Source organism: Leucoraja erinacea, chromosome 5 (genome assembly GCF_028641065.1).
Source record: "Leucoraja erinacea ecotype New England chromosome 5, Leri_hhj_1, whole genome shotgun sequence".
Lineage (NCBI taxonomy): Eukaryota > Metazoa > Chordata > Chondrichthyes > Rajiformes > Rajidae > Leucoraja > Leucoraja erinaceus.
The window spans coordinates 98,453,112-98,467,605 of NC_073381.1; the positions used below are offsets into that span (position 1 = coordinate 98,453,112).

At 45.2% G+C, this 14,494-nt stretch overlaps 1 protein-coding gene across 1 annotated transcript; it reads right to left on the bottom strand.

Moving 5' to 3' along the window:
- Positions 1-4,264: 4,264 nt before the first annotated feature.
- Positions 4,265-13,656, bottom strand: LOC129697699 (protein B4-like). The gene is made up of 4 exons (XM_055636406.1): positions 13,408-13,656; positions 13,069-13,183; positions 5,094-5,155; positions 4,265-4,594 (listed from the first exon to the last, which is right to left on the bottom strand). The coding sequence occupies exons 1-4, from the start codon at positions 13,654-13,656 to the stop codon at positions 4,265-4,267; spliced, it is 756 nt and encodes a 251-aa protein (XP_055492381.1).
- Positions 13,657-14,494: the final 838 nt, after the last annotated feature.

Below are 14,494 nucleotides of genomic sequence, written 5' to 3' on the forward strand. Positions count from 1 at the left end.
GGCAGCAGAGTGAACAGTCCATGATGGAAATGTGTGGGGTCCTTTATAATGCTGTTGGCCTTGGACAAGCAACGTTTGCACGCAATGTCCTCGATTGAAGGAAGAGAAGTCCCGATGATTTTTTTAGCCGTCCTCTACCGCTGAGCTGCTGTGCCGCCTCCTGAGCCGTGACATTTAGATGTGGAAGTTCCACGGGGAATTTGTTATCTCCGGGTTCCCCCCCTCCTCCCCCCCCCCCCCCCCCCACTGCTAAAGACCTGGAGGCAGAGCGAGCCTTTGAGTGTGAGGTTGATGGGTTGTTGGTGTTAGATAATTGGAGTTAAGAAGGCACGGCATGACGTGAAGCTGGAGTGTGCTATGGATGAGCTGAGGTTCAACTGAAACTGGGGGGAGCACTAACTCAGGCAACTGAACGAGTTCCTCCTGTCCAATACATCCAGGGTGATACACGATCACAGAGGGATTACTAGCGCTAGTTAAAAACTGGCGGAAAATGGCCAAAGATATCCTCATCATCGTAAAACCATAAGATATAGGAGCCGAAGTTCCTCATGGTCGGCTGATGCAGAAGATATTGACACACAAAGTGCTGGAGTAACTCAGTGGGTCAGGCAGCATCTCTGGCGTGAATGAACAGGTCACACTTCGGGGCATCTGCAGTTCCTCGTGTGGCCAGAAGGTTACGATGTTTAGGGCGGCACGGTGGTGCAGCGGTAGAGTTGCTGCCTCACAGCGCCAGAGACCCGGGTTCCATCCCGACTACAGGTGCTGTCTTACGGAGTTTGTACGTTCTCCCCGTGACCACGTGGGTTTTCTCCGGGTACCCCGGTTTCCTCCCGCACTCCAAAGACGTACAGGTATGTCGGTTAATTGGCTTGTGTTAAGACTGTAAATTGTCCCTAGTGTGTGTTGGATAGTGTTAGTGTGCGTGGATCGCTGGTCGGCGTGGACACAGGGCCTGTTTCCGTGCTGTTCCTTTAAACTAAACTAAACCAAATCACAGTGAAGAAAGCAAATGGTATGTTAGCTTTCATAGCAAAAGGATTTGAGTATAGGAGCAGGGAGGTTCTACTGCAGTTGTACAGGGTCTTGGTGAGACCACACCTGGAGTATTGCGTACAGTTTTGGTCTCCAAATCTGAGGAAGGACATTATTGCCATAGAGGGAGTGCAGAGAAGGTTCACCAGACTGATTCCTGGGATGTCAGGACTTTCATATGAAGAAAGACTGGATAGACTTGGCTTGTACTCTCTAGAATTTAGGAGATTGAGAGGGGATCTTATAGAAACTTACAAAATTCTTAGGGGGTTGGACAGGCTAGATGCAGGAAGATTGCTCCCGATGTTGGGGAAGTCCAGGACAAGGGGTCACAGCTTAAGGATAAGGGGGAAATCCTTTAAAACCGAGATGAGAAGAACTTTTTTCACACAGAGAGTGGTGAATCTCTGGAACTCTCTGCCGCAGAGGGTAGTTGAGGCCAGTTCATTGGCTATATTTAAGAGGGAGTTAGATGTGGCCCTTGTGGCTAAGGGGATCAGAGGGTATGAAGAGAAGGCAGGTACGGGATACTGAGTTGGATGATCAGCCATGATCATATTGAATGGCGGTGCAGGCTTGAAGGGCCGAATGGCCTACTCCTGCACCTAATTTCTATGTTTCTATGTTTCTATCATGGGTTCACGATGCAATATTTTCTGACACACTAAATATTAAAGCGTACTACAGCAAAGGTAAAAAATAAACAACCCCTTATATACAAGGGTAGACTACTGATGAAAGTAAGGTTCTGGGGAATTAAATGGAGTTGATGATTTAGTTTAGTTTAGTTTTGAGATACAGCACGGAAACAGGCCCTTCGGCCCACCAGGCCCGTGCCGACCAGCGATCCCCGCACACTTACACTATCCTACACCCACTAGGGACAATTTTTACATTTACCAAGCCAATTAACCTACAAACCTGTACTTCTTTGCCGTGTGGGAGGAAACCGAAGATTTCGGAGAAAACCCACGCAGGTCACGGGGAGAAAACGTACAAACTCCGTACAGACAGCACTGATAGTCGGAATCGAACCAGGGTCTGTGGCGCTGTGAGGCAGCAAATCTACCGTTGCGCCACCGTGCTGCCCCTGAATAGCACAGTGAATAATAGAATGGCACTTTAGGGGGTTTGCAATATTTATTTGATGTATGTTGACTCTGCGTTTTTGTGCACATGAGCGGTTTATGTTTGTCTCCAGTGCCTCAAACCCACTGCATCATCCCTCTCCAGCTCCCCACTCCGCATTCCGTGAACAAGTCCAACTCGGCAATTATCAGGATTGCCGGAGCGAGCAGTGAGACGAGCTGGCAAGATCCTCGTTTGATCTGTCGTTTTATGCTTCGCCGACGACAAGGCTGAGCGAAAACCGAATACATTTTCTGCCCTTTCGAGCAACTTTCGCTGCTCGTGAATTCCCTCTTGCTGCCTCCCGACTGCAGAAGACACTGGGAGGACACAGGTTTAAAATCAGTTTAGTTTATTATCACGCGTACTGTGAGAAGTTATTCTTGCGTGAGAGGGCGCGGGGGGCGGGGGAGGGGAGGAAAGATCTAATAGGAACCTGAGGGGTAACCTTTTCGCACAAAACATTTGGGTGTATGGAACAAGCTGCCAGAGGGGGTAGTTGAGGCTGGGACTATCCCAACGTTTATGAAAAGGTTAGGTACATGGATAGGACAAATTTGGAGAGACATGGGGCAAATGCAGGCAGGTGGGACTAGGTCAGGTAGGGGGGAGTTCAACCCACCACGGGTACCATGTAATCCCGTGCTACCTGCTCCATGGTCGGTTAGTCAGCAACTAAACCGTCTCCCCCACCTGGTTTGCCAGGTGAGGAGGGGGCTGTGGACCCCCAGCAGGACCAAAAACAAGACCAGTCAAAGGGCGGATGAGCTCCTAGCGAGCCAACGGCCATCCACAGTTCAGTAGAAGTTGCGATCACCGTAGCATTGTAAGGAATGATGATAAAGCACACACACACCAAAATCCTAGACTTACAGCGGGGGAAGTCCGCAGGAACTGGAGGACAGAGACGTGTGGTGTGTCTGACACCGTTCCCGTTGGAAACCAGCACCACGGAGTCGGAGTCGGAGTCGGAGTTTGAAAATGCGTGGGAATCGACTAATCGCGATCCGGCTGCGAAATTTAAGTCGAAATTTGTATTTTATTTCAAAATGAGAATTTGAAAATAGGTACAGATGCTACACAGAGATTTTAAAACTCAGGAGAGCTCTTGGGTGAACTCGCACAGTGCGACAGGGCTTGAGGCTGCATCTATGGAGTGAAGGAAATAGCCAATGTTTTGGGACGGGTCTGAAGAAGGTTTTCGACCCGAAACATTGCATATTTCCTTCGCTCCATGGGGGGGGGTTTGCAGGGAGTCAGACAGACAGAGGGTTAAATCCCACCCATACCCCGTCCTGGACATTAACCCCGACACCAATGTTAACAAACTCAAACCTCCAACCTGGGCTGCTGTTGTACCAGCACCGAAGGAGTTAACACAATCCCCAGATCTGTTTATCCACAGATTGTCTCCCTCTCACTGCCGATCTCTTACAAACCTGACCCTTTCTCGCCCTCTCACTCACACACCGCCCGCGGCGTTTAGCGTTGAATACTCATGGCCAAGTTGGCTGCGGTGCTGGGGCTTGCTGCCCTGTAGACCCCCCCACCCCGGGTCCAGACCAGAGTCTCGGCCGCTCTGGCAGCAACGAGTGACACAATTTAACGCATTTACTGAGGAATGTGGATCGATGCATTGATGACCCATTATATAACTGCTGGCTGTTAACAAGTGCTAAAGTAGCAGTTAACACTTTGTTTGTTACCCACAGCAGTTATTATCCTTGATCGTTTTGTAAAAAAAAACCGTATGGTGAATGTTTTAAAAAATATACATTTAATTAACAAAGCAAATTTGTATTTCCATATGAAATACAGAAAATTAACGCTGGGCCCAATTTGGAACAATCAGCCTAAGTCCGACACTGCCTTTTGTTTTAATTAAATGTTTATGAACACCGACTTTCTCAGTCTGTGTTTACAGATTTTTAGTTTTGGAGATCCAGCACGCAAAAAGGAGGATTCAGAAGACATCTGGTTAGACCTTTATTCAAGAAATGTACAAAATACATAAAATTTCAAATATTCAAGTATTGATTTGTTTGGGGTATTGCTCCCTGCCCAGCAGGCAAAGTGCACCCTCTGGTGATTTTGTCCATCAGCAGCCTCTCCTTGACCCAGCCTTGGAGGTACTGGCAGTTGGTTGAAGCTCTTCTGGATCTGGTCTCTGTGCCTTGCTCGATTCCCCCTTTCGTCCATGGCTCTTTGGACCTTTCTTCACAGGGTCAGCAGATGGCCCTTCTAAAGCCTCATTTGGCAATGTTTCTGGAGGACCATCCCTCTTTTTCACAGCCTTGCCCGTTTTCCCAGTTCCCAAAGGCCGTCCAAGTTTTTTATTCACTTCTTTCTTGCCTTCAGTTTTTGTCAGTTTATCAGGTGACTTCTCGGACAATTCCTTGGCACTTGCCGACTTGCCTTTCCCCAATGCCTATAATCAGGAGAACTATTTACTTTAGCAAAGCCTTCCAAGCAACGAGATTTTAAACTAATCTGACACTTCGAAAACAAGCCAAATGTACAAGCAATAATGAACACAAAATGCGTAGGTATTCAGCCCCACAAAACTGGCCTACCATTCAATGGACATTTTGACATCTATCCCATCATGAGCTATCCCATTGTACCCTGCCAGTTAAATATTAATTGGATTCAAGTGGATAAATTCTTGATGTGGAAGACACTATAATTTTTACATTGACACCATTTGATTTCTCCACTGAAACACATGCAGTCTGGAAGGGCACAAGATTAGTGACATCTTTGTGCAATGGAGGAAGGCGATGGCATCTTTAGAGCACCAAACCTCATAATACTCTAAATGTGGAAACAAGATCAGCAAGTAGCAGAGCCTGGAGACAAGGCCCAAGCTCACCTTGAACAACATTTGAGTTTCGATGCCAAAGGAAGAATTAAATAAAATCACTTACTTTCCCAGATTCTGCTCCTTTTTTATTTGAAGGTTCTGCCGACTTCTTGGGCTTTTTTGAATCTGCAAAGACATTAAGCTGGTTGGGCGTTCTCTTTATGAAGTCATATTTGTGAGTTAGAGTACAATATGACAGACAAGAGTTAACAGGACTGCCCTGGCAGACCCATTGTTTCTGCCCGATTCTGTCCCACAGAACAGATTGCCAAACATCTCTATTCTATCTCAACACCTTGTCCAGTTCCTTCTGACCTACATCCAGGATACCTCACACTTCACTAACTCTCAATTCCCACCCACCCCACCCTTGCCACTTCTTTACCATGGATATGCAATCCCTTACATAGAAACATAGACATAGAAAATAGGTGCAGTAGTAGGCCATTCGGCCCTTCGAGCCTGCACCGCCATTCAATATGATCATGGCTGATCATCCAACTCGGTATCCTGTACCTGCCTTCTCTCCATACCCCCTGATCCCTTTAGCCACAAGGGCCACATCCAACTCCCTCTTAAATATAGCCAATGAACTGGCCTCAACTACCTTCTGTGGCAGAGAATTCCAGAGATTCACCACTCTGTGTGAAAAATGTGTTTTTTTCATCTCAGTCCTAAAAGATTTCCCCCTTATCCTTAAACTGTGACCCCTTGTTCTGGATTTCCCCAACATCGGGAGCAATCTTCCTGCATCTAGCCTGTCCAACCCCTTAAGAATTTAAGTTTCTATAAGATCCCCCCTCAATCTTCTAAATTCTAGCGAGTACAAGCCGAGTCTATCCAATCTTTCTTCATATGAAAGTCCCGACATCCCAGGAATCAGTCTGGTGAACCTTCTCTGTACTCCCGCTGTGGAAAGAATGTCTTTCCTCAGATTAGGAGACCAAAACTATACACAATACTCCAGGTGTGGTCTCACCAAGACCATGTACAACTGCAGTAGAACCTCCCTGCTCCTATTCTCAAATTACACCCCAGTTCCCCACCAGAAAGGTCTTGGAGCCCACCAGTTCGTCTTTATAGAGACGCAATCAGGCCCACTCTAATATTACTCGTTCTTCAAGTGAAAGATGTAGCCATGGGCACTCACAGCCTTGTGCCAGTTATGTTGAACAGTCCGTGTTCCAAATGTACACTGCCACCCATTCCACCTCTCCCCACTAAACCCGATTGCATTGCTGGAGGTTGCCTCTTGCACCAACTGATTTCAAACAGTTTTATCACCAACTTCCACCCCACCCTCAAATTTACTTACAGTAAACTATCTGAAACCTCTGCTTCATCACAGGGGTCAGACTACAGACAGACATTTATTATAGACCCACTGACTCCATTATCTCCAGACTCCGCCCCTCTCTCTCCCTCTCCAAAGACAATACAAAAGTCCACATCCACGCTCTGGTCACATCCCGCATCGATTACTGCAACGCTCTCCTCACTTGCACCTCCAATAAACTTCTTCATCGCCTCCAATGCATTCAGAACTCTGCAGCCCGGATCACCCGCACCAGATCATCGGACCACATCACACCCATCCTCACTCAGCTCCACTGGCTCCCTGTGCACCACCGGATTAACTACAAGATTTTACTGCTGACCTTCAAAGCCCTACACCACCTTGCTCCCCAATACCTCTCTGACCTGCTGCTACCATACACTCCTTCCCAGTCACTTCATTCCTCCTCAGCTGCAATTTTAACTGTCCCCACATTTAGACTCAGCACCATGGGTGCCAGAGTCTTCAGCTGCTCTCCCCCACATCTCTGGAACACTCTCCCACCTCCCATCCGTCACCTGGACACTATCGATCAATTCAAATCACAACTCAAAACACACCCGTTTAGATTAGCATACCCGACAACTTCCACCATGTTCACCCTGATTTTAATAATAATAATATTATTTATAGAGCACTTTAAAAACAAACATAGCTGCAACAAAGTGCTGTACATCACTAATCATTGACAACAAAAATAACAATCAAAAGAAATAGTAGGAAAAGACATGTAAAATAAAGAAACATCAAAAACACCACAAACAGAAGCAAAGCCTCAGGCATGGTCAAAAGCCAGGGAGTACAAATGTGTTTTAACACTGGATTTGAAGATGGACAGAGGGGGCCTGTCTGATGTGCAACGGCAGGGTGTTCCAGAGTGCCGGAGCAGCAACAGAGAAGGCTCTATCCCCTCTGAGCCTCCGACTAGACCTCGGTACCTCCAGGAGCAGCTGACCAGCTGACCCGAGGGACCGGGCAGGAGCAGCTCAGAGAGGTAAGGCGGGGCGAGCCCATTCAGAGATTTAAAAACAAATAACAGTATCTTAAAATGAACCCGAAAGTGCACCGGGAGCCAGTGTAGGGAGGCCAGAATTGGCGATATGTGCTCCCTCTTTCGAGTCCCTGTTAAAAGGCGAGCAGCAGCATTCTGAACCAACTGGAGACGAGCCAGTGAAGAACGAGCAACACCAAAATAGAGCGCGTTACAGTAATCCAGCCTAGATGTAATAAAGGCATGGATTACTGTCTCAAATGACTTATGTTTTGTGAATTTTTGTTTTTTTTGTTTTCTGTTTTTATTCAACTTGATTTTAATATTGATAAATGTATTGTGATTTCATGTCCTGCAAGGTGTCCTTGGGTGTCCAGAAAGGCGCCAGCAAATAATAATAATAATGCATTTGATCTGAACTAATCTTCCCACCCTGCTACTTGTATCCCCTACTCCAGATTTCTCCATTTCCCCAAGCGAAGGTTATCCACTGTTTAGTGACATTGGTTTTCCCCAGCAGTCATCATAAAATCATAGAAAATAGGTGCAGGAGGAGGCCATTCGGTCCTTCGAGCCAGCACCGCCATTCATTGTGATCATGGCTGATCGTCCCCTATCAATAACCCGTGCCTTCCTTCTCCCCATATCCCTTGACTCCACTAGCCCCTAGAGCTCTATCTAACTCTCTCTTAAATCCATCCAGTGATTTGGCCTCCACTCCTGTGGCAGGGAGTTCCATAAATTTCCAACTCTCTGGGTGAAAAAGGTTTTTCTCACCTCAATCTTAAATGGCCTCCCCTTTATTCTAAGACTTTGGCCCCTGGTTCTGGACTCGCCCAACATTGGGAACATCTTTCCTGCATCTAGCTTGTCCAGTCCTTTTATAATTGTATATGTTTCTACAAGATAACCCCTCATCCTTCTAAACTCCAGTGAATACAAGCCTATTCTTTTCAATCTTTCCTCGTATGACATTCCCGCCATCTCAGGGATTACTCTCGTGAATCTACGCTGCACTGCCTCAATCACAAGGATGTCCTTCCTCAAATTAGGAGACCAAACCTGTACACAATACTCCAGATGTGGTCTCACTAGAGCCCTACACAACTCATCGATGGATCCTTTACCCGTGCCTCTTGTGCCCTGTAGATCTGCTCACTCTTCCTACCCCCAGATGGAACAAGTGTAAAGTTCTTGCTTCTCACCGCTCTTACTTCTGCATCAAATATATTATTCTGACATTCAACCCCACACCACTACTCCACCACCAGGAATTGGTCTATTGTCAAAGCCTTGCTGAAATTCTTATATGCACGCGCTTACATTTACAGCTCTGCCCCGAGCATTTTGTTACATTTTCAAAAAGCTCAGATTCACAAGACCCGACCTCCCATGTAGAAAACAAAGCCGACTATCCCTAGCTAGATGCATGGGTATCCTAACTCTCAGAATACTCTGAGCATAGATGGATTCACAGCCTACAGTTCCCAGGCTTTTCCTTGCAACCTTTAAATAAAGGGACAGCATTTGCCAGTCTTCCAGTACCTCACACACATAATGGCTTAAATCTCAGCCAGGGGGCATCGTCCATAAATCCCCCATGTAATGCTGATGCAGAAGATGAAGATGCACCAGATTTTTAGCAATTTGAGTGTTTGGATTCAGAACTGGTTTACTGATAGAAGACAGGGCTGTGGCGAAAGGACAATTTAAGCTGGAGGCTTGTGATCAATGGAGTTCTGCAGATATCGTGTTTATGATATATACATACAAATGACAATAGAAATGTACATGGGTTGGCTAGTAAGCTTGCAGATGACACCTAGATTGCTGGGGAAGGCTGTTAAAATATACAGGAGGATATAGATCAGGTACAGAAATGGATGGTGATGGGGAAGATGGAGTTTAATCTAGCAAATGCAAAACTGTTGGTCTTCGGAAGGTTGAATGCAAGGGACAAATATACAATTAATGGCAAGACTCTTAAAAGCATGGATATACAGAGAGACCTTGGGATCCAAATCCACGACTTCCTGAAAGTGGCAACAAAAATAGATAGAGTGGTAAAGGATGAATATGTTATGCTTACCTTCATTGGTCTACATCAAGCACCAGCGTCAGAAAATTATGATGCAGCTTTACAGGACTTTGGTTAGGCTACATTTGGATTGTTGCATACAGCTCAGATCACCCAATACAGGAAGGGTGTGGACATTTTGGAAAGGGTGCAGTGGAGGTTTACCAGAATGATGCCTGGATTAGGGGGGGCATTAACCACAAGAGGAGATTAGACATTTTGTTTCCTCAAGAATGCTGAAGGTTGAGGAGAAACCTGATGGAAGTACAGACAATTTAGAGACATAGCTTGGTAGACTGTCAGAACCTTTCTTGGACATAAATATGAAGTACTAGAAGGCACTGCTTTACGATAAACAGAAATATGCAGTGCCGTTTGTTCCCCACCCACAAGAGGCTGGTGTGTGCCTGGAATCCAATGGCAGGAATTGTGGTGGATTCACATACAAATGGCATCTGAGTAACTGTTGGATGGCACATGGAAATACAGGGAATGAATTATGTTGGGCACAGCCTTGGTGTGCCATGTATCATTATCATCTTAATCCAAGTCTTGGAAGCAGACTCTGGCTACCCACACCATCTATGCCAATTAATTGTATATACTTATGTCACCCCTCAGCCTCTTCCACTCCAGGGAAATAGACTTAGCTTCAATATAGTTCTGGATAAACACAGGGCAGATTGACAAGTTTAAATTCTAGATTGGGGCAAGGTCAACTTAAGGTATTATTACACAAAATCTCACTCAAGTTGATTGGAACAGGAAAATGAATGACCAGAAAATGGAATGTTTTTAAAAGTGCGCTGATAGGAACTCAGGGACATGCATGTTCCTGTTAGAGTGAAGGGCAGGGAAGCATTGAAGACAATTGAGGCTCTGGACAAGAATAAGGCAGCATGGGGCAGGTATAGGTGGCTAGGATAGTGTATCCTGTAGGAGTTGAGAATAAAGGAGCATGTTAAACCAGGGAATCAGGAGGTCAAAGGGGGCAGGAGATATCTGGTAGATAAAGGATAATAAAAAGTGATGTTATAAGTACATTAAGGAAAAAGGGCAACATCAGAGAGTAGGACCCATCAAGAATCAAAGTAGTCATCTTGGTGTGGAGCCACAGTAGATGAAAAAGGTCCTCAATGAGCATTTCACCTATTGATACTATGGACATTCTTGCCATAGAAGGTGTGTAGAGAAGGTTCACCAGACCGATTCCTGGGATGTCAGGACTGTCTTATGAAGAAAGACTGGATAGACTTGGTTTATACTCTCTAGAATTTAGGAGATTGAGAGGGGATCTTATAGAAACATACAAAATTCTTAAGGGGCTGGACAGGCTAGATGCAGGAAGATTGTTCCCGATGTTGGGGAAGTCCAGGACAAGGGGTCACAGCTTAAGGATAAGGGGGAAATCCTTTAAAACCGAGATGAGAAGAACTTTTTTCACACAGAGAGTGGTGAATCTCTGGAACTCTCTGCCACAGAGGGTAGTCGAGGCCAGTTCATTGGCTATATTTAAGAGGGAGTTAGATGTGGCCCTTGTGGCTAAGGGGATCAGAGGGTATGGAGAGAAGGCAGGTACAGGATACTGAGTTGGATGATCAGCCATGATCATATTGAATGGCGGTGCAGGCTCGAAGGGCCGAATGGCCTACTCCTGCACCTAATTTCTATGTTTCTATGTTTCTATGGAAGAGGGCCAGGCAATTTTGGGGCAATCGATGGAAGTGTCTCGAGGGTAGTCACATTATGGTCGAGGAGGGGCATAAGGCCCCAACACATGAAGATGGACAAATCTCCTAGGTCCAATCAGGTAAATATATCCAGGGACAATGCGGGAAGCTAGAGGGGAAATTACAGGTGCGCTGACTGAGATTTGAGTCATCATTAAATATGGGCAAGGTGTCATAAGACTGGTGGGTGGCAAATGCTGTGCTTCAAAGGGCTGCAAGGAAAAGCTTGGAACTAAGCCACAAGTCAACCATCTGTGATCAGAAAGTTGGAATATTCTAAGGGATAAGACATACATTTAGATAGACATGGGCAGATTAGAGATAGTCCACACCATTTTGTACATGGGAGATGGTGTCTCAATAATACGATTGAGATTTTCGAAGATGGAGCCAAAAAGGTTGAGGTCAGAGCTGTTGAATATATGGATTTCAGCAAGGCATGTAACAAGGTTCTGAGTGGTTGGCTGCTCAGGAGGGTTAGATTGCATGCGATCCAAAGAGAACTAGCAAATGGGATGGAAAATTGGTTTCATGGATGGAATCAGAGCGATGGTAGATGGTTATTTTACAGATTGAAGGCCTGTACTATTGGAGTGCCTGAGGAATGGTTAATGCAGTTTAATACAAATAAGTGAGGCATTGCATTTGGCAAAGTCTAACCAGGGCACGACCTACACTGAATGGTGGGACTATGGAGTATTCTAGAGCAGAGGGATATAAGAGTGCAGGTACATAGCTCATTGAAAGCATCATCACAGATGGGGTGGTTATCAACACATTGGCCTCCATCAGTCAGAGTATTGAGTTTAGAAATTGGGAGGTTATGTACCAGTTGTACTAGACATTGGCGAGGTCACATTTGGAGTATAGTGTTGAGTTTTGGTCACTGTTACAGAAATGAGTCGTTAACCTGGAAAGATGTAGCGAAGATTTACAAGTATGTTGCCAGGACTTGAGGGCCGAAGCTATAGGGAGAGGTTGGGATTGTATTCCTTGGAGTGCAGTGGGATGTGTGTGGGGGAGAGGGATGATCTTAGGGAGGTGTATATGATCATGAGGGGAAGAGACTGTGCATTTACCCCAAGTAGGTTAAACAACAACCAGAGGACATAAGTTTAAAGTGAAGGGTGGGGAAAGGAGGAAGAAATATGATTGAATGGAAACCCAAGGGGTAACTATTTTAATACACAAAAGATTGGTAGGTATATGGGATAAGCTGCCAGAAGAGGTAGTCGAGGCAGGTATTGAGACAGAATGTTTATTAAAGTTTGGACAGATACATGGATAGGTTTAGAAGGATAGCAGCCAAACACAGGCAAGTGACCAGTATAGATGGGGCACATTAGTCGGTTGGGCAAATTGGGCTGAAGGATCTGTTTCCATGCTGTAGAACTATCCCATCTCATCCTATAACTCAAGACCACCAAACCAGGCAATATCTTGTGAACCTTTCCTGCACGCTGTAGCTTAATCATATTTGTTCCTGTAGTGTGGTACAACTTCAACTTGTATACAATGCCTCAACTGATGAAGGTTTATGACTTACTTGCCTTCACCACCCAGTCTGCCCATGTTGCCACTTAAGGAACTAAGTCCTTGTATCTAGATCTGTTCAATGCTCCGACATCCTGTCTTTCACTCTTTTTGTCTGGCCCTTTTACATGGCAATAATTAGACCTACAATACAAATTCCATTTGATTTTGGAGTTACAAATCCACACATCCCACCACTCTTGGGGGCAAGAGAACAGATATAGCCATTGGATTCCATAGACAAACATAGGAACATTTGAAAACTTGTTCATCCCAGAAGCATGGATAAGGGATCAGGCAAAGACAATATTGAATAGTTGGCTCAGTTGTAAGAACAAGTTTGGATGAATAGAAGGAATCAAGTATCATTACCTGATCTTTTATCAGCTTCAGTTGTCTCGGCTTCGACATTTACCACGGTTTTTGTAGAGGTAACATTTGGATTACTGTTTTCTTTGGGTTTCTTCACAGTGGTCTTAGCTGCAAGCTGGGAAATAGTATCAAAATGCTTCAGATACATCATGCAAAATCACTTCAATTTAGGGTTATGAATCAGTAAAACAGAACCTTCACCATTACAATAAATATTTGTTTTAAACCACATGTACAGTCACGTTGTCCAGCTGAATGAATAGAAACTTTACAATGGGTGCAATTAGTTAAAAGGATCCATTGTAAAATACAACATCCAGTTGTAGAGAACATGCTTACTTTGAATCGTCCTGTAGCTCCAGTTGCTTTTGAGCCTGCAGGCCTGATGAGAACACCCTTTTCAAGACCAACACTCAAGGCTTTCTTCAGAGAGGCTTTGAGAAGGATGGGACTCACCATTGGGTAAGTCGAGAGGATGTAGTTCTTGATAGCTGGCACTGAAGTACCTTTGCGATCATTGGTTTTCTCCAAGGCTTTAACCACCATTTGTAAAATGGGAGGGCGTTTGTACCGTGGCTGGACCAACATAGCACCGCTTCTCCGGCCCAATACTGGAAGACAAATACGTGTTGGGGACGGGAGGAGAATGGGGGATGACAACTTTGTTACAAGTGATTTTGCTTTCCAATTATAGGCTCACATTTAAAAAAAAACTAGTAATTGAACAGAATCACATTGTTTATCAAAGGAAACATAGAAACAAAGAAAATAGGTGTAGGAGTAGGCCATTCGGCCCTTCAATATGATCATGGCTGATCATCCGACTCAGTATCCTGTACCTGCCTTCTCTCCATACCCCCTGATCCCTTTAGCCACAAGGGCCACATCTAATTCCCTCTTAAATATAGCCAATGAACTGGCCTCAACTACCTTCTGTGGCAGAGAATTCCAGAGATTCACCACTCTCCCTGTGAAAAATGTTTTCTTCATCTCATAGAAATTAGGTGCAGGAGTAGGCCATTCAAGCCAGCAAGGTCTATCTCAGTCCTAAAAGATTTCTCCTTTATCCTTAAACTGTGACCCCTTGTCCTGGACTTCCCCAACACCAGGAACAATCTTCCTGCATCTAGCCTGTCCAGCCCCTTAAGAATTTAGTAAGTTTCTAGAAGATCCCCTCTCAATCTCCTAAATTCTAGAGAGTATAAACCAAGTCTATCCAGTCTTTCTTCATAAGACAGTCCTGACATCCCAGGAATCAGTCTGGTGAACCTTCTCTGCACTCCCTCTATGGCAATAATGTCCTTCCTCAGATTTGGAGACCAAAACTGTACGCAATGCTCCAGGTGTGGTCTCACAAAGACCCTGTACAACTGCAGTAGAACCTCCCTGCTCCTATACTCAAATCCTTTTGCTATGAATGCTAACA

What these genes read in the sequence shown, in the direction of transcription:
- LOC129697699 (XM_055636406.1), bottom strand. Translation starts at nt 13,656, where the DNA reads ATGTTGGTCCAGCCACGGTACAAACGCCCTCCCATTTTACAAATGGTG. An exon ending in TGAAGCTGATAAAAGATCAG is followed by an intron (nt 5,156 to 13,068) that starts GTAATGATACTT and finishes ATGTCTTTGCAG; the next exon opens with ATTCAAAAAAGCCCAAGAAG. An exon ending in AAGGAGCAGAATCTGGGAAA is followed by an intron (nt 4,595 to 5,093) that starts GTAAGTGATTTT and finishes TCCTGATTATAG; the next exon opens with GCATTGGGGAAAGGCAAGTC.